The sequence below is a fragment of the Micromys minutus genome (assembly GCF_963924665.1).
Source record: "Micromys minutus genome assembly, chromosome: 10".
Lineage (NCBI taxonomy): Eukaryota > Metazoa > Chordata > Mammalia > Rodentia > Muridae > Micromys > Micromys minutus.
Window position 1 is genome coordinate 10,272,130 of NC_137979.1, and position 26,049 is coordinate 10,298,178.

At 49.7% G+C, this 26,049-nt stretch overlaps 1 protein-coding gene across 2 annotated transcripts; it reads left to right on the forward strand.

The window, feature by feature from the left end:
* Window positions 1-1,955: 1,955 nt before the first annotated feature.
* SAP30L (SAP30 like) lies at window positions 1,956-15,720 on the forward strand. Of its 2 annotated transcripts, XM_080923808.1 has the most exons (5): window positions 1,956-2,633; window positions 5,595-5,717; window positions 7,556-7,654; window positions 9,120-9,249; window positions 15,387-15,720. In XM_080923808.1, the coding sequence occupies exons 1-4, from the start codon at window positions 2,436-2,438 to the stop codon at window positions 9,246-9,248; spliced, it is 549 nt and encodes a 182-aa protein (XP_080779934.1). In that variant the 5' UTR covers window positions 1,956-2,435; the 3' UTR covers window position 9,249; window positions 15,387-15,720. The 2 variants fall into 2 exon arrangements, with proteins under 2 accessions (XP_080779934.1, XP_080779933.1); XM_080923807.1 differs by lacking the exon at window positions 15,387-15,720 and having other exon boundaries at window positions 9,120-14,003.
* The last annotated feature ends 10,329 nt before the right edge of the window (window positions 15,721-26,049 follow it).

The window sequence follows — 26,049 nt, forward strand, 5'->3', positions numbered from 1 at the left end:
TGACTTTTAACACACACACTGATGTTGAATCTACCTTAAAAACTCACATATACATCTTTTTCTGAAGATGTTAAATTTCACTTCACTTCTTATTTGTAATGTTTACAGTACTTTTTATAAGCAATTTCATAATGGACATGTTTTCTTTTGTTATTTTGAGACAAGGTCTCACAAAACCAAGACTGGCCAGGTGATATGTAGTCAAGAATGGCCTTAAGAGGCTGGAGAGATGTCTCAGCGGTTAAGAGCACTGACTGCTCTTCCAGGGGTCCTGAGTTCAATTCCCAGAAACCACTTGGTGGCTCACAACCATCTGTAATGGGATCTGATGCCCTCTTCTGGTGTGTCTGAAAATAGCTACAGTGTACTCATATACATCATATAAATAATTCTTTTTTAAAAAATGACCTTGAACTTCAGATCCTCCAGCTAACAGACGGGAATACAGACCAGTGCCACCACATCTTGTTTAAATAGTACTGTGGAACAAATCCAGAGCCTCAAGTGTGCTGATCAACCATTCTGCCACCAAATTACAGCCTCTGCCCCACAGTGGGCTTAAATTTTTACCGGGTAGGTATATTTTCTAACATACTGTCTCCTGTGTGAAATTAATAAAATTAAACTATACAAACTCATCTTAGACCTTTGAAGAGAATTTAAGAGCTTACGTGACATCCACCCCATATCCAACTCCCTTCTCCCTCCCCCCACTCCACACAATACTACTGACTGCACGACCCGACCCTCATAAAAGTCCCTGTGTCCTTTCAGGAAGGGCGAGGCACCCTGGTCTTGACAGGGTGAGGTGGCTTCCTCCCTGGTTGATCTGAGACCTTGAAGCAATAAAACTGCAAAACCAGTCCCCAACACGTTTGAAGGCGAGTCCTCTGTAGGTGGCCTAAAGGCCTTTCACCTTTGCCTCAGCCCACAAAGCCCATCCTGAGGATCACCTCAGGGAAGGGTTGCCATAACCCTGGGCTTTCCTCTTTAAGTCCTTCGTTCCTTGGTGCCTGCTCTACCCAAAGATTGCAGCTTCTTTTGTCCGACCTCCCAACGCCTCTTTTATGCGCATTTGCACCTCCATACTAGCTTTATGTCCCACACCATGCACCCTGCCTCCCGCTGCTGCGCAGGTCTTCCAGCCCAGGATTTTCCGTTTTGCCCGGTCTGTTCTCCCTAAGATCCCCTTTCCACACCCTTCCCCCACGCTTGTCTTCCCGTTTTCCTCCGCACGTCGATGCTTCAATCCACTTCGAACGTGATCTCTGCTGCAAGTCTATCACTGCTTCCCGTAGACCCCACTCAACATCCGGGCAGTTATACGAGACCTTTGGGCCTGTCAGACCCGGCTTAGCATTTCGTCCCGTAACCCGCTTGCTCATCACCCCACAATGGAGCCGGGCTCCACCTCAGGATCCCGCGCTGGAACTGGGTACCTGCCCAGCACCCCATAACGGAGTGGAGACCCTGCGTCCCTCCATATCCCGCTCAGCACCCCTCCCTGAAGTGTGGGCCCGCGTCCTTCCTGACCTAACTCAGCATCTCGTCCCAGAGCCAGTGGGCCTCGCTCACCATTCCTGCCCCGGACCAGGACTTGCTGCATTCTTCCAGACCCCGCTCAGCATCCCTCCACGGAGCGAGGACCCTATTCACCATCCTAACTGGGACTAGAACATCCTGCATCCCTCCAGACCCATCTCAGCATCCCACTCCACAGCCAGGATGAAACCTGCGGCCCGCTGTCCTCTCTAGCCCGGGTAACTCTTCCCTCTTGCACTTTCTCTACTTTGAACCCATCCCAGCAGAGTCCAGGAAGTAGCCTGGCACCAGAGACCGGCAGCGATGGCGCCCAATGGGAACTGCCAGCGGCGAGGGAGACCCCGCCCATATAAAGAATACGGCCATTGAGTGCACGGAGGCGGGACTTCCGCTGTGCCGCGGCGGGCGGGGAAGCGCACTGTTGTGGTGCGGCGCGTCGGGCGGGCGGCGGCCGGGGCGGCCCAGGGGCTGCCGCGGGGACTCGGGGCGCCGCCGAGCGGCCAGGCGCTGGGGCAGGCCAAGCGCACCGCGGGGCCCGGACACGGCGGGTTCGAGGCCGGGCCCCCGCGCGGGGAGCTGCGGGGTGGAGACTTTGCCGCGCGGCGCGGAGCAGGCGGGAGCCGGCGGGGGCCTCGGGAGCCCCAGGGCGGCCGGGCCCGGATCCCGGGGGAGCCTCGCGGGCCCGGGCCGCAGCCTCGGTGTGCTCATCCCCTCCGGGGCCCGGGCTGCAGGAGCACAGAGCAGCCGGGCCTCTCGGAGCTCAGAGCGCGCCTGACCCGGGGTGCACCGTGGGACCCGGACGCGGGGCTGGCGGAGAGCTGCCCCGCGGGGCTAGCAGCCGCGGAGTGGCCTACAGGGGCCCTCCCCCGGAGGGGCCGGGCCGGGGCGGGGAGATGAACGGCTTCAGCACGGAGGAGGACAGCCGCGAAGGGCCCCCTGCCGCCCCCGCCGCCGCCCCGGGCTACGGCCAGAGCTGCTGCCTCATCGCGGACGGCGAGCGCTGCGTCCGGCCAGCGGGCAACGCCTCCTTCAGCAAGAGGGTGCAGAAAAGCATCTCGCAGAAGAAACTCAAGCTGGACATAGACAAGAGCGTGAGTCTCGGGGCGCGGCGCAGGGCCGCGGGAAGGGACCCCGGGGACGCTCCGCGCGTTGGGCCTCGCCGCGCAGTCTGTGCAAAACAGGGGACTCAGGTTCCTGGAGGCCGCTCGGTGCTCCGCGACGCTGCCCGCATCCCCGAGGGTGGGCTGGCAAACCGGGGAGGGCTTGGCACACTCTTCCTGCCTGGGAAAGGGACAGCAGCTTTCAGCTGTCACTGTTGCGCCGAATAGTAGAGCAGAGGGAGGTGGGTTACTTTAGCAAGAATTAGGCTGAAGGGGTGACGAGGGAACCCGGAGGATCTTCTCCAAGTTCGTCCTCTCTCCAAGGACCTTGTCGCTCTTTCAGACACTAGCAAGGTGGCCGCGACTTTCCTGTCTCCCGCGGCCTCCGTCTCTGCAGCGCAGCACAGAGCCCGCTTCGCTGCCAGCGAATGAGTTTTTCTGAGATGTGGCAGAAATAAGGCCAAGGCCAGCTCTTAAATGACTTTCTGTGGATGTGATTGGAGGGGGCGAGGAATCAGTTTTCTTGGGGGGGGGGGAGTAGCATCTTTGGTAATAGCGTTGGAGGTGGAGAGGTGCACCGTTTCAAATTGAATGGGTTCGCCCTACGCCTTGTGGCTAATTATAAGAAACTTCCTGATTTCACCTTCTCTGTTAATGGTTCTGAAGATGTGCCTACTGCCAACCGGTTAAGAACTTTTCAGTTTGCCATCTGTTGCTGCCAGCCCTGAGTGTCAGCTTCCAGGTTAGGAATTGAGGCTGAGTTAAGGAACTCTGAATATTGAGGGAGCTTGAATTCTTACTGTTCGATGGTTAGGGGAAATCAGACATTGCCTGTTAGCGAACAGGGGAGCCCATCTTTACACTTCTGATGTGGCAGAAACTGGGGCTGGGAAGCAATGGCGCCAAGAGCACACTGCACTTAAAAGCTGGCTAATTTCCTAAACCCATTTATTAGCTGGCATGCTTCCAAAACCTACACCCAAGTTTCATTCCTCTATAATAAATAAGGTCATCATCCTTTCTTCTAGACTCTTCACTTGACTGCTCAGTTTTATTGAGTTAACCAGTATAGTCCAGCTTTTTTGGAATCGTGCTTTTTTTTTTTAATGATTAGGACTTTCTCTTTTACAAATGTATGTCAGTGAATGAATGAATGAACGAACAAAAATTACTCTGAGGCAAAACCTGGCTAAACACTCAGGCATCCCCTGCTAATCACACATGGGAGTGAAAGGGAACTCGAGACTGTCGATGATGAATTTATCCACATGGAAACGGTGCCTGCCTCCTGTGTGGGCTGCAGTTACCCTTGAGCGTCCTCACACCTGGATGGTTTTGTTGTTGCAGTAAAGACTCCTTTTATCCACTCATCCCATGGGGAACCCATGCGAAGAGTGTTGACTGTATCACACACACCATCATCATCTGGAAGAAGGGCCCCTTTGCCCTGCAGTAGCATTCCCAAGGGCAGTACTCGGAAAGGCTGTGGTTAGACTGCAGCCTCAGTCCATGTCAAGGTGGTGATGTAGAGTCATTAGGTCTGAGAGAGTTTCTATTTCATCCCACAGACTCGGGCAGGAGTTCAACCCCAAGTAAGTGTGCTACAAGAATTTCTAGTTGTTGTAGCAAGTGAAAGGAGAAAGAGGGGGGGGGAAAAAGACACCCGTGGTGAGCCTTTGCTCCTACCCTGGTGGCCCCACCCGCAAAGGCAGCAGAGCCCTTTCAGATCACTGAAAAGCAGTTCAGACTTGAGCCCGGTTAAGGACAGAGAATCGCTGTCTTGTAAAAGGATCTAGCAAAAGCCCTTTTAAAATAAGACACCACAACCCTTCAGGTGGACACTGGCTGCCTCTGTAATATATTGATACATAGCCAACTTGCAACTGACATGTTTCGTCTTTGCTTCTGGAGGGTGCTTGAAGTGAGGAATCAAAAAGGAAGAAGGCTTCAGGAGCCTGGGATACTCACCTCTCCATTCTGGGTCTGACGGCTTCCTACCTAAGCTTTAGAAACACCCCATCCTGCTGCTCTTCCCAGTTTACCACTGTGCTGTGTCAACCTAAGTGTCAGCTGCCAGGAACAGGACAGGGGACACATGTCCTGTAGTCTTGTTTTGCCTGTGTGTTACTCTTTAGGACAGTGGCATATACCAGGTCCAAAAGTCCATTGTTAGAGTGGAATCTGGCAAAAGCCATCCCAATTTGTGACCTTGTAAGAGGTGGCCTTTACCTGCAAACGCCGTTTTTAGGTATGAGAGTGTCTACATTGGTGTATCAGCACTTACTGGGCGCCTGCTGTGTGCAACACAGCGTCACAGTTTACACTCCGAATGACTCACCAACCCAACCACACAAAACTGATAGTCAACCCGATTAGACAGTTTTCGTTATTCCCTCCACAAAACAGTCTGCGTTCATTGAAGGTGACTTCCTGTCGGTTTACTTTTATATTTAAGGACTAAACTCCAGGTCAGATGTCTCCCCAGAACATTTGTGCACCATCCGTTCCTACCCGAGGCCAATATGTAGGCACTGGGTCCTGCAGGGTCTTCGAGTGGGTTCCTCCAGGCAACCGTGCTATACTTACTTCTGAAATCAAAACATGTTCTTCACATCTGAGCTGCTGTTGGCACCTTCACTAATACACTCTGGTGTTTATTAGAAAATCGGGGTGACATCCACTCTCATTTGTGTGGTGGATATCCTTTGTGAGAATCCTGTCTCTCTGCTCCTTTGTGAATCAGATGTGGGGTATCCAAGTTGGAGGTGTACTTCCCACTGAGTCACACTGCCAGCCCTCTGTATTTCTTCACATGCAGCGTATTTCGGTATGGTTGTAAGCTGTGGCCTGCCTTCCACTCATCCGTCTCTCTCTAGTGCCTGGCCAAAAGAGAAGGCTCGTGATTTCACAGGTTCCAAGGGGTTGGTAACACTGACTTTAGGTTTCTTCCAGGTAAGGCACCTGTATATCTGCGACTTCCACAAAAATTTCATCCAGAGCGTCCGAAATAAAAGAAAGAGGAAGACAAGTGATGATGGCGGAGATTCCCCTGAGCATGATGCTGACATTCCTGAGGTAAAGGCCCAGGTGCTGAGAGAGCAGGGAGAATAGACTGTGGCCCACACCTCCCTCCCAGCCAGAGAGTGAGAGTAGTGGGCTGAGACTCCAGCTCTCTCCCTGGCTATTGTGTCTTCTGAACTAATCAGTCATCTTTTGTCTGCTTGCCTTGCTGCAGTGTGTTTGAAAATGAGTGCTCTAGACTTTGAGTAACATTGAAAGCTTGGTGACCAGCCGCTCTGCCTGCTTGCCCGTCACTCTCCAGACGGACCCAGGCTCCGAGGTCCCAGGCTGTACTAGAGTCTCCGCTCATCTTTGTAGTAGACTGTAGGGCTTTGCCTTTGAGCCCAGCTAGTGCTTAACACAATGTTACCCCTTTTAACACCCTGTTCTTTAAAGTTAAGGCTCAGCTTGTGATCTAGACAGCTCTTGCCGCCTTCTCTGACCTGAATGTAAAGGTTCATCTCGTCAGTGTCGCCAGCTGGGCTAAGGCTTGTCCCCAGAGACACACCACAGCCATTTAGCCTGAGCAGAAATTTGACATTTGAGGGGAGGGGCCCATCTTGAATATGATCAGCAGAAGCCCCCTTGTGCCCCCGACCACTAGAGGCCAATGACATCGTTGTCTGAGTTGTGACAGTGCAAACATGTCCTGTACACATTGCCACGTGTCCTTTGGGATGTGCCCCCAAATTAAAGAGCACCGCGGAAGACCATGAACCCCATTTTCTCACCCAGAAGGTTCCCAAGTATGCTAAGGAGGCCTCCAGGAATATTAGCTGGGTTTCCTTCCCACTCGGGCTCTGTGAAAGAGGAACTATGGCCAGTGTGCACTGCGCATCTGGTGCATCCTCACCCTGCCTCTGAGCACACTTCATGGCCGCGAGTAGTAGGTAGGCCTTAATCTGCAGGTGTGGAGAGGCCTATGAAGCTCAGCCGTGTCCTCACACCCCTCCCCGGGTCCCTTCCCCGGCCTTACTTTCCAATATCTTTTGCCTGTGGCGTTGCTGTTATTTCATAAAGATACATTCAGTTTCTGAATCCCTTTGACCAAGCATTTTAGAAAAGTTTTCTTAGAATGTTTGGAAGTGAATGGAGGATTCTGGACCCTCATATTGGCTATTCTTTTTTGTTTTGTTTTGTTGTTTTTCCTTCAAATGAGTTCCACTATCCTGAATGAAAAGCCTCTCTTGGAGTCAGGTCAAGGCAACCCATGTTTCTGGACCTTCTCTATTTCACGAGTAGGTAGCTTACCCTCTCCCTAGGTTAGCTGAACTAAGAGATGGGAGCCCTTGTTCCTTAGCCTGCTATCTGCAGAGACGCCAGCCCTGACCTGCAGGTGGATCACTGTGCAGCCTTTCTGGATGGTGACATCTGAGGCGAAGCACCTCTGCTCCTGTGACCTCTGCCCAGCCACACTTTAGCTTATCTCCTTCAGGTGTCCCTGAGCTGGCCTTCCTAGATACCCTGGTGTCCTTTAGCACTGGCTGAAGCAGGGCTCAGCTCTGCCTTCTCACTAGAGGGCCGGTGCTGCAGGTCTTCATTCCCTCCAGGCCATCCAGCTCCACCCTCAAGTGCCGGCAGCCCAACCCAGGACACGCCCCAGTGCTTGCTGCCCCAGCCCTACCTCTGCTCCAGGTGTCCACACTCAAAATCCTTCTCTCCTCCTCACTACCTCTACTATTGCCTCTTCTGACTCAGCTTCCCTCCATACACAGAGCCTTCCCCTTACCTGCCTTTGGCCTCCTTGTCAGTCCCTAGTCCTTGGACAGCGTCTCCGACTTCTTTAACTCCTCAGCCCTCCTCGGGCATGCCAGGCAGGGTGGGCTCAGACATACCTCTCCCCTCGCTTCCAGGTTGATCTGTTCCAGCTGCAGGTGAACACTCTCCGACGCTACAAACGGCATTACAAGCTGCAGACCAGACCCGGCTTCAACAAGGCGCAGCTAGCAGAGGTAGGTGGGTAAATCAGAGGCCCAGCCTGTGCTCCTGTGTTCCAGCTGCCCCTCCCACAAGTCATCAAGAGCTTTCCACGTGGAATAGAATGTCCTACTTCCAAAGAGATGGATGGACTTGCTTTAAAAGTCACATGGCAACCTGAGGACCCCCAATTCTGAGTCATGACAGCATTTTTGCAAGGTTCTTGATAGAATCAGTTCTTATAGGTGTGTGAGTGTGATTGTCTGCTGTGTCTTTAGGTTTAGGGCTTGATTTTTCTTTGGGTAATGAAGAGCAAATCCAGGATTCCTTATATGACAAATCATCTACTAGTGAGCTTTCCCTTCAACCTCCAGGTTCCCTGCCCCACCACCACCACCACACACACACTTTCCTTTCCCTATTGTGAGTGATCTAGCAGTGCTAATGGCCTCAGCTTCCCTTCTAGACACACGACACGCACTTGGCTTCCTCAACCCTCTTGATTCTTCTGCCATTTCTTGTTTAAAAAAAATGAGAGGCAGAGAAAGAAAAACACAATCCTGAGATTTATTTATCATTATTACTACCACCACCACCACTACTACTACTACTACTACTACTACTACTACTATTATTATTGTTATTATTATTACTCTGCCCTGACCACCTCCATCCATGCAGGTCTACTGAGAGGCCGCCCCCTGCTGGCTGGCTTTGGGCTCTGATGTCTCCACTCCCCAGCCCTGCCCTCACCTGCACCAGGTACAACAGCAGCGCACAGCTTTGCTGCTTAGCCATTGCCAGCTACAGAAAAGAGTAGGGAAGAGGAGGCGGTGTTTCTCCGGGGCTAAGACAAAAGCCGAACCAGGACATGAGCGGAGAGCACCCTCCCTTACACTGGCAGACGGCCCGGGAGCAGCTGTCCCCACTTTACAGGAATTCTTGGGGCCAGACATATCTGTTTCAACTGTCCCTTTGACATTTTAGGGCGGTTTTTATTTTGTTTTGGGGTGTGTGTGTGTGTGTGTGTGTGTGTGTTTTCAAGGCAGCTGAGGCTGGCCTTGGACTCCTGACCTGTCTGACCTGAGTGCACGGATCACAAGCATGCAACACCACACCCAGCTTGACACGATTTTTAAAGCCTGTTTTTTGGTCTACTTCCAGAGCCTGAAAGGCTTGATGGCAATTGGCCAGCCAAGGAAGCCTCAGCCTCCTTACAGCACAGGGTAGCTGAAGTCATGCCAGGGATGGCTAGATGCTACTGAAGTACATCCACGCCTTGGTGCCGTCCTGGGCCGCGGTGGTGCACTTTTGGTAGCCTGGGGGGAAAAGCAGCTAAGCTCTAGAGCAAGGGGCCCACTACCTCCCGCAGCTTCTTGGCAAGTCTGGGGGCCAGGCGGTTGCTTCTGGAAGCAGCTCCTTTTCTCTCTCTGCAGAGTGTAGGATCTAGGGCCCAATTTGCACAAAGCTTAAGGGACTTTGGTCTTTTCTCCTGTGTAGACTGTGAGCCGACACTTCAGGAACATACCAGTGAATGAGAAAGAGACGCTTGCCTATTTCATCTACATGGTGAAGAGTAACAGGAGCAGACTGGACCAGAAATCAGAGGGCAGCAAGCAGCTTGAGTGAGGTGCAGCACCCCGGTGAGGTGGGGGCCTTGATGAGAGGACAGCCATGTACTGCCTGATGACAGGTGGCCTCTGCGACATCTCAGCCAATAAGGACTGTTCATATCTACTGTAAATAAAATTTGAATGATGGATACTGTAAATGTCTCTGTCAGGAGGATTATATTCTCACAGGTCAGCATGTGTATAGAAAAACTTTAAGATATCTGCTCAGACTGAAAAAGAAAAACCAGTGTTATAAACGGAGTTTTAAAACCGTGTCTAGAGTGCTCAGCAAAGCTTTAAATCGGTCCTAGAAATGCCGGGTAATGTGCATTTTGGCAGTCACCATGCAGTACCAGGCTGCCCATGGCAGCATGGCTCAGTGACCCATGTTTGGACAGACCCTTGCCCTCTGGGGACAGAGGCATGCCACTTTATAGCAAGTGTTGCCATTTAGTACCATTCACTTTGACACTTGTCCCCAACTTGCCCTGTGACCTGTGCACAGTGGGCTCTCAGTGTGTGTTTGCCAAGTGCTGTCACAGGTACGCAGCCTCTGCGTCACCCTTCCTACCACTGAGACCTGTCCTTTGTGTTGCTCTCTGCTTAACCACCAGAGGCAGAGGACACCCTGCCCCTCCTCAAGGAGTCCAGGTAAGCAGGGATCTCTGGACATGCACATGCAGAGCTGTCTTGAGATTTCGGAATCCACAAAGATATCACAGGCTGGCCATAATGGTGCATGCTTTAGTCCCACCATTCAAGAGAAGAAGACAGAAGGATACTGAGCTCAAGGGTAACCTGGGCTACAGACCTGTCTCAGAAATAAAACAATGTTTTGGGGATGGCTCATCAGGCAAAGGCACTTGCTGCCAAGCCTAATGACCGAAGTTCAGTTCCTGGCCAAGTAGCACACTGTTTTTCTCTTTCTCTTTCTCTCTCTCTCTCTCTCTCTCTCTCTCTCTCTCTCTCTCTCTCATATACACACATACACATACAATAAGTGATTTCTTAAAAAATGTAAATAAAACCACATCCTTCCATAGGAATATGGTCTTCTACGTTTTACCCAGAGTGAGGTATACGTGGCCTGCTATGCTTCTGGCAGTGAGTGCTCTGAGGGACAGAGATGGAGTTCATGTTTCTAGTCTTCAGTATACAACCTGCAGGAAATCTGCCAAAGTCCCTGTGATTTCTGCTCCAAAGCCCAGCTCTCTGGAGAGACAGTGTGAGACTTGGCTCCTTGGCCCTGTGAGGCAGGAGATTCTGAGCCTAGACAGGAAGTCACTACCACCTGACATTTAAGTGAAAAACTCAGAATATGCCTCCTTTTGGGGAGAATGCCTTCGAGGGTAAATTTTTTAAAGTGTTAAATTTTGGCATTGTTCAAACCAGACCCTTCTATCTAGTTCTGTCAGAAGCACCCTAAGAAAGCAAAGCTCTCATATCCAAAGACTTGTGTATAATTTCAAGTCAGTTGGTGGGGCACAGGGTGTGTGTAAGAGGATAAGAAAAAGATTCCTAATTTCTAGCCATCCTGTATGTACTGGGCCAAATGTCTCATTTCTCTATTCCACTTCAATTCTGAGTTTTTCTTAAGCCCTAACAGGAGAACAGGCCTGGCCTGACAGTTTTAATGCCTCCCAGATGGCTTGCCTGAGTGCCGTCTCAGAGATCACAACTAAACCCTGCACTGAGTGGAGGAGTGTGTGAAGGTTTCCTTCTATGGAGCAGAGTGTCAAACTTCTGTGGAGTGGAAACAGGGCCCCTGGTGTGACTAACATGCAGTGTGTTCCATTGTGGCCAAGCTCCCAGCAGGACTCAAAATGCAGAACTCGGGCTCCGCATAGAAGTCAGTCTCCCTCCTACCACTGAGGGGACAACAGAAGAGACCAGGAGAAGCTGGTGTCTGAGGGCAGGTGGAGCCTTCACTTAACTTACCCTGCGGAAATGCCAGTGTCTTATCAAGCAAGATTAGCTTTCTAATTAGTAAACCAAAATGGGAGGCATGTAAGTCATGTGACTTTCCCTTTAGTATAAAGTCTATTTTCCCGTGGAGAGAGAGGCTCACTTCTGTGCAAGATGTGGTATTAGGCTTCACCTATTCCCAGGTTGTATGTCCAGATCCAATCTGGGGAGTATCTGTGACCCCAGAATTCTCGTCCTCTGATGCAGACAGCCTTGGAGAAGTAGAAGCCAGGACTGTCTTCTTCAACCTTTTAAAACAGATCGCATGAGGGGAAAGGCAAAGAAAGCTATTTGAACTTACGTTTCTCACGTGTTCAGAAGTGTACTGTGTCGTTGGAGCAGCAGCTCCTGGCCTCCCGTCTGCTGGCCTAGCCATGGGCAAGAGCCTGCTGCCTTCAAGGTTCAGGCCTGGCTGGGGGGGGGGGGGGCATCAGGGTTTAGTGAGAGAGCAGTAGTTGTCTTGGCTGCCTGTATTTTCACATCACCTGTCCCTCTCTCACACACACATATCTATAATGGCTCAGCATGGTCTCTCTACTTGGTGCTTCTGGGCAGAACTGAAATTTCAACCCCAGAAGTGATATGGCTTCCTGTCTCTGATCCAGCCTGGTGTGGTTCTTCAGTTCACCCTGAAGGGGTCACATGGAGACATTCATAGCCTGCCATTTGTTCATTTGGGGGCTTGAAACTTTTTACAATGCAGATGGGCAGAATTCTTATCTCATGGAACAAACTGTGGAAAAAAAAAAAAAGACGGCAAACCAAAATTCCTGGTAGGCTTTGTGACTCGAGGAACTTGGCTTCTCTGTGCTGCATGTTTCTGCCGTAGGTAGCTATGCTCATAATAGCCTCTCAAAGAACAGACCATAATGTTGCAGGTAGAGGCTGGGCATGTGTGTGCGTGTGCACACTTCCTGTTAGTATTTTTACCAAGTGACTGCCTGGCATGTAGCGGTAGGATAATGTCCACTGTAGCAGGTGGTCCCTGGCATAGTCCCAAAGAAGTTGCCTCATCAACACCATCTGAAGGCTCTCTGTGATTCGACAGGATCCAAAGGGTTGGAAAGAGTCTTGAGTTCTCCAACTTCTTCATTGGTGCTGACATTCCACCTCTACCACCCCAGCTAAGAAGCAGTCTGCACTTGGCCACTTCCAAGGACAGAGAGCTCACTACCTCCTAGGGAAGACTGTTCTGTTGTTAGCTTCTGGCTTTTCCATGCTCTCTAATTTGGGGGCCATGTGGGCAGAGTCTCATCGGGCAAAGGACCTGGTCTTAGCATTGTCCCACACGTTTTAGCTTTTTTGCAGGTAGGAACAGCTGGATACAATGGGGGTGTTTTCACAAACCTTTACCCCTAAGTATTGGCCTATTGGTCTTGGTTCCTTGTTGGAGATGTTGGAGAAACCCCTCAGCCCGCCACTCATGTCAAAGTTACCAGCAGGGCATCAGCCTGCTAGCAAGAGTCCAAGTCAACGGAGGTTTTGGTCCCATGCTGGCCACACAGAACCTATGGCATCTCTGAAGGTTCTAGACAGCACACAGCTTTGCCTGACGTTTAAGGTCCCAAGGTTGCTCATCCTTTCTGCTTCCCGTGTGGATGTCACCCCAAAAGCTGAAAGTGTCCCATGTCTCAGTGTTGGAGGCACATCAGTCCCTCAAAGTCACTCAAGGTTGCTATCCCATGGTCTTTCTATGTGAATGGGGAAAACAAAGTCCCAAGAGATTTGCCAAGGTCACATGTCAGGGAGGGGCCTCTGTGGCCTTCATTTTTGTGCTCTAGTCATTGGCTTGTGACAGGTAATCTCAAGTAAGCTCTCTGGCATGTCTCCGAGTTTATCCCTGGGAGCCCCTCAAGGGCAATTGGCTCCCAGGACAAACTGGCCTGCAGAACTGCAGGAGAATCAAGGCGAGGCTGGGGACTGCTACGTTTAGCAAGATGGCTGGTCAAAGAGCAGACCAGCTGTATTTAAAACCCCAGCAGGCATGCCCAGCACAGCTCCCAGCCCCCTGGGATAGCAATGAATGTGACCCAACGCAGAATCGTAATTATTTGGAGCGTTATGAGACTTACAATTTTTAAAACTCAGTTGTGTCATTCTTGAGCACGAATTTCGTGGATAACAATTAGGGTCAGAGAAGTCAAAAGGTTGGACCAACACTGGTGAGGCAGAGTGTTAGCCTGCCTTCTCTGCCCTTATAAAGTGGGCTCTGTCTCTGCCCAGCTCCTGTCTTCTAGCCTGTCTCTGAAACTAAGTGATGGCCCTGGCTCTGGGTCCCTACTGAACTAAGCAGGGCAGTCAGACTGGAGGTGGGAGGAGCTCAGGCTCATGCCTTGGGGAGCACGGTGCCTTTGGAGTATCCATTGTTTCATTGGATTACAGACTGCTTCCAGATTGTTGATGGTAAAAGAAAAAGTCACTGTGATGTTTAAGGTGGGCAAAGTGGGCCTGGGGCATAAAGTTGAGCATCTCTAGTGGGTTCTTTCCCTCCACTGGCACCTCTGAACACAAAGCCTCCCTCTGCTTACTGTTGTGCCATCCTTGCCTGCTTTTCTATTGCCTGTAATGCCCATTGGAGCGTATTTGGGGAATGGGGTTTATCCGCTTTGTAACTGCCTTATTGAAAAGTAAGTGCCCTTCCATCCCAGGCCTCTGACTGTATTTGTTTTCCTGCCAAACGCGGGGGGGGGATGGGTCATTTGTACTTTGTTTTTGTGCCTGTGGCTCTGTACTGTTGAAGGTCTCGATTCTCTGGACTCTCCTTAGCATGTGCGTGACTCCTGTTTTGGTGTCACACAGATGAGACGGCCTGACCCTCATTCTCAATAAACGATCTGAATGAGCAAGAGACTACTCCATGGCTCCCTTTGAATTCCTGCTCAGAACCCAGCTGCTTCTGGGCCCCAGTACTGTGTAACTGGCTTTTGTGACAGCCTTAGATACCCAAAACCTTTAGTCTCAGTACAGACGGAAGCATTCGGATCACAGTAGAGTGGACCCAAATGTTAGTCCTGTGTGTTCCTCAACTGGAGAGGCAATAGGTACCCAGTTCCTTAGCTCATTAATGGCTGCCTAGAAAACTAGAGTCTCAGATGAAGTGGATAGAAGACCACCACTAGAATGCCCACAGGGCCAGGCTGCAAAGTCCCTCCCATTACCCTCTGTCCCTGCCCTGTGGGGACACATTGAACAGATCTGAGAAGTGGAAATCCAGACCCTTCTGTAACTATCCCAATGCCGAAGTATCGAACCTTTGCTTCACCAGCTGCTGTGTCTCCTCCTGCACTGGCATTTGCTCTTGCCAGTCCCCAAGCTAGTCATGCGCACGGACATCCCACCGTTTGAGAAGCCTGGGCTCTGTGACTGAGCTTTGAACCTGCAGATTCCAGAGGCCCCATGGGCTAAGACCCTCTGTCCAGCCTTACAGCACCGTGGGCAGGCTCAGCATGCTATACCTTGTCCTCACTGCTGTCTTCCGAAGACTGGGAAAGGAAATGTTACTTCTCTTTTGTTGTCTTGGGTACTGTTTGTTTTTACTGCAGCCTAACCATGTCCAGACCAGCCTCCAACACATGATCCTCCTGCCTCCACCTCGTGGTGTTGGGATTGTGGAGATGTAACACCTGGCTGCGGCTTTCCCTCTTTTTTTTTTTTTTTTTTTTTTTTCTTTTTGAGACAAGGTCTTATTATGTAGCCCAGGCTGGACTCTTGACCCTATTTCCCTGTCTTATCCTCTGAGTGCTGGGATTACGGAGTGTACTGAGTAACTAACAAGATTGTTTTTAAGATAAATTTTAACAATGTTTTTATTCTTCAGAAACCCTATACAATGTATCTTGGACATAGTCACCCCTCCCCCAGCCCTCATAGCCACTCTTTCCACTTTCTCATCCCTTCCCACCCAACTTTGAGATTTCGTTTGTTTTTCTTTCTTTCTCTAGCAAGTCCATTTACTGTTGCCCTTTGGGGGTGGGGCCTGCCCTGACTTGCAGTCTCACAGTCTACCTACCAAGCAGTCACTTCCGCTAAAACCGACTTTGCCTCTCCCAGCAGCTGTCAAGTCCCTCTCTGCTGGGATTTTGTGTTAATTGCCATCTACTTAAAGGTGAAGCCTCTCTGATGAGGACTGAGAGCTTAGGAGTTGGGTTAATACTGTGCCCATTTAGAAGAGTAATGTGTTCTCCCTTAGGTTCTGTGACCTGCCTGGCCACGTGTGTAAAGTCATCGCTCCAGCTCACCCAGCTCAACTGATGGAAGTGTTCAAAGTCCACTGCTCCCGTATCACCGTCCGCACAGCCTCGGAATGAGAAGGCAAACCAGAGGTGGGAGGGCATTCTTGTAATCCCAGCACTGAGGAGACAGAGGAGCAGGTCAGTCATCCATTCGGTGCCATTCTTGGCTGCATAGCAAATTGGAGGAAAGCAGGAAAGTAAAAGAGAGAAATAAGAAATGTGGGGCTTGGGGCTGGAGAGATGGCTCAGTGGTTAGAGCACCGACTGCTCTTCCAGAGGTCCTGAGTTCAAATCCCAGCAACCACATGGTGGCTCACAGCCATCTGCAATAAGATCTGATGCCCTCTTCTGGTGTGTCTGATAACAGCTACAGTGTACTTATATATAATAAATAAACAAATCTTTAAAGAAATGCAGGGCTGGAGAGCTGGCTCAGTGGTTAAGAGCTCTAACTGTTCTTCCAGACGTCCTGAGTTCAATTCCCAGCAACCACATGGTGGCTGTAATGGGATCTGATGCCCTCTTCTGGTGTGCCTAAAGACAGCAACAGTGCACTCACATACATAAAATAAATAAATAAAATCTTGAAGAAAAAGAAGAAAGGAGGAGAAAGGAAGGAAAGGAAAGAAATGAAGAGGCGAGGAAAGAAGGGAAGGATGAAAAGAAAGAAGGGAGGGGAAAGAAGGAAAAAAAGGGAAAAGGGAGGAAAGGAAGGAGGGGGAAGGGAAGGAAGCTGGGGAGGGGAAGGGAAAGGGAGAGGAGGGGAAGGGAAGAGAAGAAAGGAGGGGAAAGAAGGAAGGGAAGAAGTAGTTTTTAAACCTAGCACCCAGGAAGCATGGATAGGCAGATCTCTGAGTTCCAAGCCAGCCTGGTTGACTTAGTGAGTTCTAACCCAGCCCAGCCTGAATAGTGAGACTTCTCTGAAAGAAAGAAACAAGGAATGGAAGAGAAAGAAGACGACCTGAGGCCGGAGATGTGGCTCAGGCCATCGAGTGCCTGCCCAGCTATGTGAGATCCACATACAACATAGACGGATGTGGTCACACTCCTGTCATCCCAACCTTTGGAAAGCAGAGGCAGGAGGATTCGAAGTTTAAGGTTGTCCTCAGCTACAAAATGAGTTTGAGGCTAGTCTGGGCTACATGATACACCATTGAAGAGGAGGAAGACAGTGACAGAGGGAAGAGGGTGGGAGTGGAAAATGAAGAGCCATTTGCGTGGCAGCAATTTAGGAAAACGACATCAAAATACCATATCCACCCTTCCCAGTGGGCTGCCTGGGAGCCCCGTGGGCATGTGGGAAGATACTGAATTCGGGGTGGGGGGCTGAGTGTTCCGTTTCTACAGTTGCCTGGAGTTTACAGGGATCTTCTCATAGTCCTGTAAGCAGGATCCGAAACTAACTCATTTGTAGGGATGTAAATATACTCAGAGAGGTTGTGGCACTTGCCCGCCAATGACAATGAGGTGTTAGAACGACTTCGGGGGTGGACCCAAGGTTCACTTGGCTCCAGGAGCACTTGCCACACTTCACAGCGAAGAACCCCAGCGTGCTGTGCTTTGAAGCCACCTGCCTGTAGGTCACCCGGTCCTCAATGGGAGTTGCTCAGTTTTAATGAGGGACTCCAAGAAGTCGCTACAACTCTAGTTAGGGAATTTAATAGGGTCTAATGGAGGTTAACAAGGCACACCCAACCTTCTGGCCAGGTTTTCACTTACCAGGGCCCAAGAGTATTAACAAGAAAAGCACTACAGAGACCTGCAGGGCTTAGTGGGGTTAACGAGGCCATCAGGGGTTGTCGAGGACAGCGCAGAAACACACGTAGCTAAGGAGCACACTGCTGGAGGTCAGTATGTGGTTATTAAATGGCTGTAGCCTGCTGCTTCTCTCCCTGGACATCGCGTGGAGAGACACCCAGGGATGGCCACCAGCACTATGCCAACTGGAAGAGCCCTGGTTGGTGGGTTTGGGAGCGGGCTGCTTTCTGGGTGTTCTCTAAATTGTCCTGTTATGTGTGCCCTGATTAGCTTTTGACCGGTGGTTCTCAACCTTCCTAACGATGCAACCCTCTAGCACAGTTTCTCATGCTGTGCTGACCCCAACCATAAAATTATTTTCATTGCTACTTCATAACTGCAATTTTGCTACCGTTATGATCGTAGTGTGGATATCCGATATGCAGGATGGTCTTAGGCAACCCCGGTAAACAGGTCGTTGGACCCCCAGAGAGGTGGGGACCCAGAAATATCAGATGATGATCTTGAACTTCTCATCTTCCTGCCTGTACCTCCCAAGTGCTGGGATTATAGGCATGTGCCAACACTTCCAGTTTGGTGGGGTTCTGAGAGCCAAGCATAGCCCTAAGCAGTCTAGGCAAGCACTTTACCAACCATGCCACATTCCAAACCTCCAAAGCCACATTTTAAATTTTATATACATATATCTACATTATGTATATAAAATCTACATATATACACATATATAATGTGTGTATATATGTTATGCACACCCACGGAAGCCAGAAGAGGGTGCCAGATGCCTTGGAACTGGGGTTGTGGGTGACTCTGTGAGCCATCCAACATGGGTGCTAGGAACCAAAACCTGGCCCTCTAGAAGAACAGTCAAGGGCTCTTTACTGCTAAACCGTCTCTCCAGACCACTGCTTGTTATTTCTACTTGTGAGTTGTTTTTGAGACGGGGTTTCTCTATGTATCCCTGGCTACCCTAGAACTCTCTCTGTAGACAAAGCTGTCCTAGAACAGGCTGGCCTCAAATTCAGTGATCCCCCTGCCTCTGCCTTCTGAGTACTGGGATTCAAGGCCTGTGCCACCACTTCTGAGGAACGATGCAGACTTAGATCTGGGCAACACTTGTGTCTTATGAAGGGCCCTCATGCAGCATTCTCCGTAGGTTTTTATCACGTGCTGTGGAACGGTGGTAGTGGGGAAGAGGAAAGCAGAACGCGCCAACCGGTAATGTCTTGGTCATCATTCACCGTGTACCTTGCATGCCTCCACAGCCAATACTGAGCAGGCCTCTGAGCAAAACTGCCATCATCACCATCGGACTGTGCCTGCTTGTCAGAGACCAAGGCAGGAGAGCAGAGCCTGGTGACTGCTGACACTCCTTCAGAGAAGGAAGGCGTGGGCAGAGTCATTAGACCCTCACCTGAGGTTTCAGCCACCCCTCCCGGACATTTGTGTGCAATTCTACTCTAATTGTACTTGGTCTAAAGGGACTCAGGAAAAGCTGGGGTTCGTAGTCTGGGAGAGCTGTAATAAAGGGGGGCATCAATGGCCACTGTAGGGAAGCCATCATCCCTGCTGGGTGAAGACTTTCCAGTGCACCTGTCTTGGGGTCATCCATGCTCCTGTGCAACCTCTTGACCATGATCTATGAGAAAACACAGCAAACTCCTTGGTTCCCCGGAGTGGATTGGGGACATCATGCTTTTGTTAGTCTTTGGGTTCTAGGAAGAAGGGTAGACACTGCTTACCTCTCTGTAGTGAGAAATTTTTCAATCCTGACCACATCACTGAGCAATGGCCAGAGGTGAAGCCCAGGACTCCTCAGAGTGAGAACTGAGGGAGACCATGATGACAGGACCCTGGCCTTTCAGGGATGTGTCTAAATGGCAGGAGGTTGGACTTGGTTGAAATCAACCTAAGCAGTTTCTTGGCAGCCATCTCCCGCTGAGGGTGGTTTTTCCTCTGGTTGCTGATACCATATCTATATTCCTGCCTAGGACTATTTCCAGAGCTGGACACGGAGTGGTAAGGAGGACAGCTGTCTGTTTGATGACCTTCCATTAGGTAGAGAGAACTGTGGAACCCTGAGGTATATGCTGACGGTCATACCGACTCACCAAAAGTTCAAGTCCTTCCCTGGGACCTTGTGGTGAGCCTCTTGCACGCACCATGCAACCCTCAACACCCAGAGAATAGGAAAGCTGATAGTGTCAGAGAGATAAAAGAAGTGTAAGGTCCTTAGTCTTATGGAAAACCCACCTTGCTATCCATTAGTCCAGTACAGCAGAATGGTAGCAGGAGGCAGGTCGATTCCTGCAGGACTTCCGTGCTTTCAAAGTGGCCTCTGTTCACAGAAAGTATGCCCTGTATTTTGGGCTTTGCAAAGCAAGGCGGCCCAGATATATTTTGTCTCTGGGTGTCTTCAGGTTAGAAAGCCTGAGTGATCTTAGACTGCAGACCCTGTGTTATCTTGGGAATTGGCATCCGGCCCAGAACTCCCAATTTGACAAGCCTGCTGGGTCTACTCTCAGTGCCCAGAATCTCCTAGGCTTTTAGGGAAAGGGTTCCGATCTGTGCTGCTCTATCAAGAGAGGCTTTTAGATTTTGGAGGGATTTTTCTGCACTCACATCGCAGAAGAGGCAGTCTGGCCACCAGGGGGCGCCCTCTCCTTGGTCGGTGGCAGCCTGGGCCACAAGGCTGTGGCTGTTACTGATGGAGTCAGGTCTCAGCCCTGCAAAGCAGAAAAGCAGTTAGAGTTCTGGCCCCGTGCCCTTGATTTACAGCTGGCCAGTGATCAAAGCCACACAGCCTAGACTTCTACCCCACACGCGCACACACACAAACACACCACCACTACCATCTCAGGCCTGTGAGTGGCCTACCACTCCCCCCATGCTGACATGGCCCAGGAATTCTGAGCCGCCACCACAGCAGCCCTGTTAATGGCTGTTGTCCACCAACCCCCTCTTCTCAATGCCAGGAAGTTTTCTAATCATTTTTTTACCCGTCCTAGATCTTTGCCCCATCTCCAGGAGCTAGTCTCCCCTTTCATGAAAAGACGCCCGCTCCTCAACACACGACTCGCCCAAGCAGCCGAAAGTGGTAGTGAATATACGCTCCAGAGCCTAAGCAGGCCTCTCTCTTGACCTCAGTGTGTGATGCTCTCCTGTATTCATTTTAGCCTGGAACCTGAAATGAAGACAGATATGATCAGCCCCCTCCAACCCCCTTCGGCTCCCCACTCCCCTTTTTGGAACTTGATTTGTAGACCAGGCTGGCCTTGAACTCACAGAGATCCACCTGTCTCTGCCCCCAAGCACTGGGATTAAAGACATGCACCACCACACCCACCCTTGGTTTCGAGACAGGGTTTTCTCTGTATGTGGCTTTGGCTGTCCTGGAACTCACCCCTGTAGAACAGGCCAGCCTCAAACTCACAAAAGATCCACCTGTAGCTCTGGGATTAAAGGCATGCGCCACTACTCCCTGGCCCTGGTCAGCCCATCTGAGACAATAAAGGACAAGCCACTAGAAGATGATTGGCCGGAGGGATCCTGACTTACTAGGCTTGATCTGGAACCAGAAAAACTCTCCCAGAACATGCCACACCTACCCAGTCCCTGCCTCCCTAAATCTCTCTACACTTTGGGACTCAGGTGGCTCCCACTGTAGACTGGAGAGCCAGGCTGTCAGAGTCTGAACCTTAGCTCTTCAGTTTAAGAGTCACACCATTGGATAAACAGTCAAACTCTTGGCCCTGCTTGGTGACCTTTATATAACCTTAATACCAGCACCCCTGAGGCAGAGGCAAGGGGGAATCTGTGTCAGTTCAAGGCCAGCCTGGGCTACATTGTGAGTTCCAGACCATCCAAGGTTAGATAGTGAGATGCAGTCTCAAAAAAAAATAAATAAGCAAACAAAACAAAACAAACAAAAAACGGAAACACTGAACTCTTGAATCTAAAGTCGCAGATAGGTCTGGGTAGTTTAAGCTACATTATCTGAAACACACTTGGGAGCTGGAAGGTTAGCTTGTCTGGGAGAGCGCTGGCCTAGCATACAGAAAGCCCTGGGTTCAGTTCTTAGCCCTTCATAAACCAGGACGACGCATTTCTGTTCCTAGCACCTACGGGGTGGAAGTTAGATCAGAAACCAAAGCCACCTTCTCAGACACAGAGAGCTCAAGGCTAGCCTGGAGAGATCCAATCACAATCAATCAGTTACAGTAAACACTGTTTGAAAAATAAAAGCATATGGCTTATCAGCATGGTCACTGAAGGTTCGTCTGCTGCTGGTTGACTATTTTGATTTGTATGTGCGTAGCTGGTTGTTATCCACGTATGTACTTGTACTGCAGGTGTGCCTGGTGCCTCTGAAGGCCAGAAGGCTCTTAATCACTGAGCTGTCTCTCTAGCACAAGCCTGTCTGTCTGTCTGTCTCTCGATTTACTTATTTTTGGATAAAGCACCAGCCTTATAAGTCTTTTTTTTTTTTTTTTTAATAAACATGTAAGTGCTAGAGCGACAGCCCAGTGGTTACAAGCGTTGGTTGCTTTCCAGTGTTTGATTCTCAAAACCCAGATGATGGCCCATAACCATTGGTTACTCTGGTTCCACGGGGTCTGTCTGACATCATTTTCTGGCTTCCTCAGACACGAGGCACGTGATACGCAGACATACATGTGGGCAAAACACTCACACAACATAACATAATTATCTTCTAACTTAATTTTTAAAATAAAATTTAAGTGCATGTGTTTATTGGTTGTGTGTGTTGCATGCACATGTGAGAGGAGAAGGCACAACGCCAGGCACATGTGTAAAGAAGAGGACAATTTTCAACCCCCTAGAACTCAGGTCCTCAGGCTTGGCTGTAAGTACCTTTACCCAATGGCCAACCTATCGCTTTCCATTTTTAAAATTATTTATTTATTTTATATATGTGAGTACACTGTCGCTGTCTTCAGACATACCAGAGGAGGGCATCAGACCCCATTACAGATGGTTGTGAGCCACCATGTGGTTGCTGGGATTTGAACTCAGGACCTCTGGAAGGGCAGTCAGTGCTCTTAACCCCTGAGCCATCTGTCCAGCCCCTCTCTTACTATTTTTAATTCCCTATGTGGAACACCTCTGTGGTTTGCAGTTTGCAGAGTTCCTACTAAACAGTACTGCCTTAGACAGACACTTTCCTCTATTCAAAAGCTATAGCCTTATGTAATCCTCAGTTTACCTTCTGTGAGCCTTAATTTACCTTCACTAGATGGAGTATAATGTCTTTGACCCTGGAATTCACTCTCTGGCCATGTGCCCCTGGGAAAGTCCATGAAATACAAGCCTGCTAGAAATAAGTCTGTTTTTACAAAGTAAACAAACCTACTTAAGCAGGCTGTGGGCAGGTTCAATCAAATAATGAAACCAGCTCGCTACACAGAGCAGCTAATGCGATGCCATCTTTATCTAGTTACACTGACAGGGCCTGGGGACACTTTAGGTGACTCTTCTCCCTTTGTAGATAAGGAAAATGAGGTTCAGCTGGGCTGCTGGGGAGAGAGAGTTGGCTCAGTGGTAGAGCGCTTGCCTGGCATGTGGGAGGTCCTGGGTTCTGGCTTCAGCACCCCCACACATTCGAACATGCACACACACACACACACACACACACACACACACACGCCCATGCTGAGACACAGGGAAACAGAGAGAAATAGCAGGCAACTTGGAGCTGGCATTAAGAATAGAAGCTGATAGTAAACAAAAGAGACACTCTGCATGTGAACTTGAACAAGCTTCTCCTCTCTGTCTGTGGAGTCTCAGTTTCCCCTTCTGTGGGCTTCCTGTGTAAGCTTTAGCCAGGCTGCACAGTGGATGTGGGCTTGTGGGCTGAGGTCTGATGCCGCACACTGTCCATTCTGTGGGGAATAAATGTGCATTTCTGTTGGTTTTAATAACATCTGCAGGAGCTTTATATAGTGTCTGTGTCTGCTTACATTAGACGATGTGTATTAGAGTTAAGAGTCTTTCACTATTTCCCACATAAACGGTGTTTTTTATGGGGTTGGGAGAGCTCAGCTGTAAAAACTCTCAGCTGAAAAAAAGAGAGAGAGAGAGAGTTTTCTTTTTCACCCAAACAAATTGGGTTGAAATCAGCAGTTGGCTTCAGACACTTTAGAACATGCATATTTTTTCTCCCTAGTCACTTTTCATTTGAGAATGAGGCTAGCTGAATTTTTTTTTAAGTTTCATTTCTTTTATGAGGATTTAGTTGGGCCATAGTTTAACTGTGGGTTATGTGGAGGGAAGGTGTGCTGGCCTCATCCAAAAGAACCCTGCATCCTAAATAGGCTTAGCTGCCTCTGTTCCTACTGCTTTTCCCTGGCCCTGGGGCCCTGAGCTAACAGTGACTTCCACACTCCTCTTTCTCTATCTGTCCCAAGGAAACCTCACGCTTACCTGCTTCCCTTCTAGGCTTTGGGGACTAAACTGTGCTCAACGGGGTAGAAGCAGATCTGGCTGTGAGATGGTATGTCAGGCCTCCACATTTGATCGCCTAAGTCTGTTCCCCGGGACCCAAGGAAAGGTAGAAAGAGAAAACGCCTCCATGAGGTTGTTCTCGGACCTCCACACTCATGTTCACACACCTTCACACACTAATAATGAAATTTTTTCCCCCTTAAAAGGTGGGAGAACAGGCTGGAGAGATGGCTCACCATTAAAGAGCACTGGCTGCTCTTCCAGAGGTCCTGAGTTCAATTCCCAGCAACCACAGGGTGGCTCCCGACCATTTGTAACGAGATCTGGCGCCCTCTTCTGGTGATGGTGACAGTGCACCCACATATATAAAATAAATAAAATCTTTTGAGAGGGAAAAAAAAGTGGGAGACCTCGAGTGAGGATCCCATGTGTAAGAGCTGAGGGGCTGCTTTATAGGATACTGGGAAGGAGGCTATGGGGTCAGGATGTCACCTATAGAAGAGAGAGGCTAGAAGTGGAACTACCCTCTCTCCAGCAGAGAGAGTTCTGGGAAGAAGGTCAGCATCCCAGACCCCTTCACAGGTATGGCCTCTTTTTATTATCTATCCTATTGCATGGGGAAGTCGGGTGAGATAAACTGTCTTTGACTACATATGTAAATACACACACATATACACAGAAATATGCAGGGACAGGCACACGGCCAGAAGCTGTTACATTGTAAGGGAAAACCTGGTCCCTGAAGACAGCCCTTGCTTCATTCTGATCCCAGCCCTAACGACCTTTTATCTGCTGTCGAAATTTCAGTGAATTTCAGTTGCTGTTTTTAAATGTAAGAAAGAATATATTCACTGTGGAACCTATAATAATAACAACCCTTTGAAGACTGATACTTGCTGGGTTATGCTGAGTTCTGATCCGTGTTTGGACCGTTTCTTGTTCATAGTGTTTATACTTACCGTGCTCTGTGCATGGTAGACACTCAAAATGTGGGTTGGGTATAGCACAGAAACTGTAGTGAGCATGTGCCGACAACCAAAGGGAATGAGGCTGCAGTTTTAATGTAAAAAGCAATGTTTGGTCGTTTTAAAAACTAGAGCAAAGCAAGAGGAAGTAAAAATGTGCCTTTTTTTCCTCGGGTCAGAAATAAAGGGGGGGGGGGGAAGAGCAGGGTCTGTAACCTCAGTATTTAGGAGGCTGAAGCAAGAGGATTAACAAGTTTGAGGCCAGCCTGGGCTATAAAGTGAGACCAAAACAAAAACACAGAAAAACAAAAAAAAACAAACCAGCAAAGGTGGAAGAGTAGATATTTTAATGCCCTGTGTGTTTGACTTTTTTTTTTTTTTTTTACATACACGGATCATTTGGGCAATATCTAGTTATCCAGAGACGTGTTCCTTCACACATCCAGGAGAATTTTCTTGTCGATCCCAGCGGTTGTTCTAAATGCTAAATCCTAACTGCTCTACACGAATGGGTTTCGTCTCTAACCTGCCTGGGTCTTCGGTTGTTTTGTCCTCTCTGGCACTGTAGTTAAAACCTGCAGTCCCTGTTTCTTAGTATTATATATATCCCCGGTGCTTCTTTTTTGAGTTGTCAACGATTCTCCTTCAAACGTATACCTTTGAGAGAAAATATATTTAATTAAAATAATAACAGCATGGCTTCTGCCCACCCCCGGTTTGAGGTGAGCTCAGGTTCTGAAGATATTTGCCAAGGTATCTTGGAGCTCCGGTAGTTGTGACTCTGGGCAGAGCTGGATGATTCTGGAAGCCCGGGAAGGGCTGGTTTGCGCACCGCCAGTCTTTTCTCACTCCAGAGCTGGGCCGGGGTGGGTGGTGATTAAGCCTTTGGAACCCTGGATCGGATTTCGTCCTTCACGAGCAGTGGCTCTCACTTGCTGGACCTGGGAATGGGACCACAGGAAACTGAGGTTACATTTAGGGGTCCAGCCCTCTCAGCCAAAAGAAAGGTGAATTGGGGGCAGCTGAATTTGGGTGTCCCTTGAAAGACCTGGCTGTGTAGGCTGCGCTGAGGAGGTACCCAGGCTAGGTACCCTCTCCACCCCGGGGCTGTAAGGAATGAGGACGCGGGTGCACATTCTTCCCGAGCTTGGGATGCTTTGCCAAGCTAAAAATAGAAACGGGACCCCTAAGAGGGTTGGTGATCTGGACCTGAACTAGAGTCCTGGGTTCGAGTCTAAGGAAAGTTTGTTCCCTCACTCCGTTTCCTCATGCAGGCCAGAATTTCCAAAGGGGAAAGAAAACCATAACTAGCCTCAGGTTTCCTTTCTGCGTGTCCCGGACTCATTACGACGAGGTGTTGGTCTAGTTAAAGCGCGGGCTTGTTTGATCTGGCGGCGGGTGGCAGAGAGAAAGAAGAAGAAAGGATGGGGGCGCG

What these genes read in the sequence shown, in the direction of transcription:
- SAP30L (XM_080923808.1), top strand. Translation starts at nt 2,436, where the DNA reads ATGAACGGCTTCAGCACGGAGGAGGACAGCCGCGAAGGGCCCCCTGCC. An exon ending in AGCTGGACATAGACAAGAGC is followed by an intron (nt 2,634 to 5,594) that starts GTGAGTCTCGGG and finishes GGTTTCTTCCAG; the next exon opens with GTAAGGCACCTGTATATCTG. An exon ending in ATGATGCTGACATTCCTGAG is followed by an intron (nt 5,718 to 7,555) that starts GTAAAGGCCCAG and finishes CCTCGCTTCCAG; the next exon opens with GTTGATCTGTTCCAGCTGCA.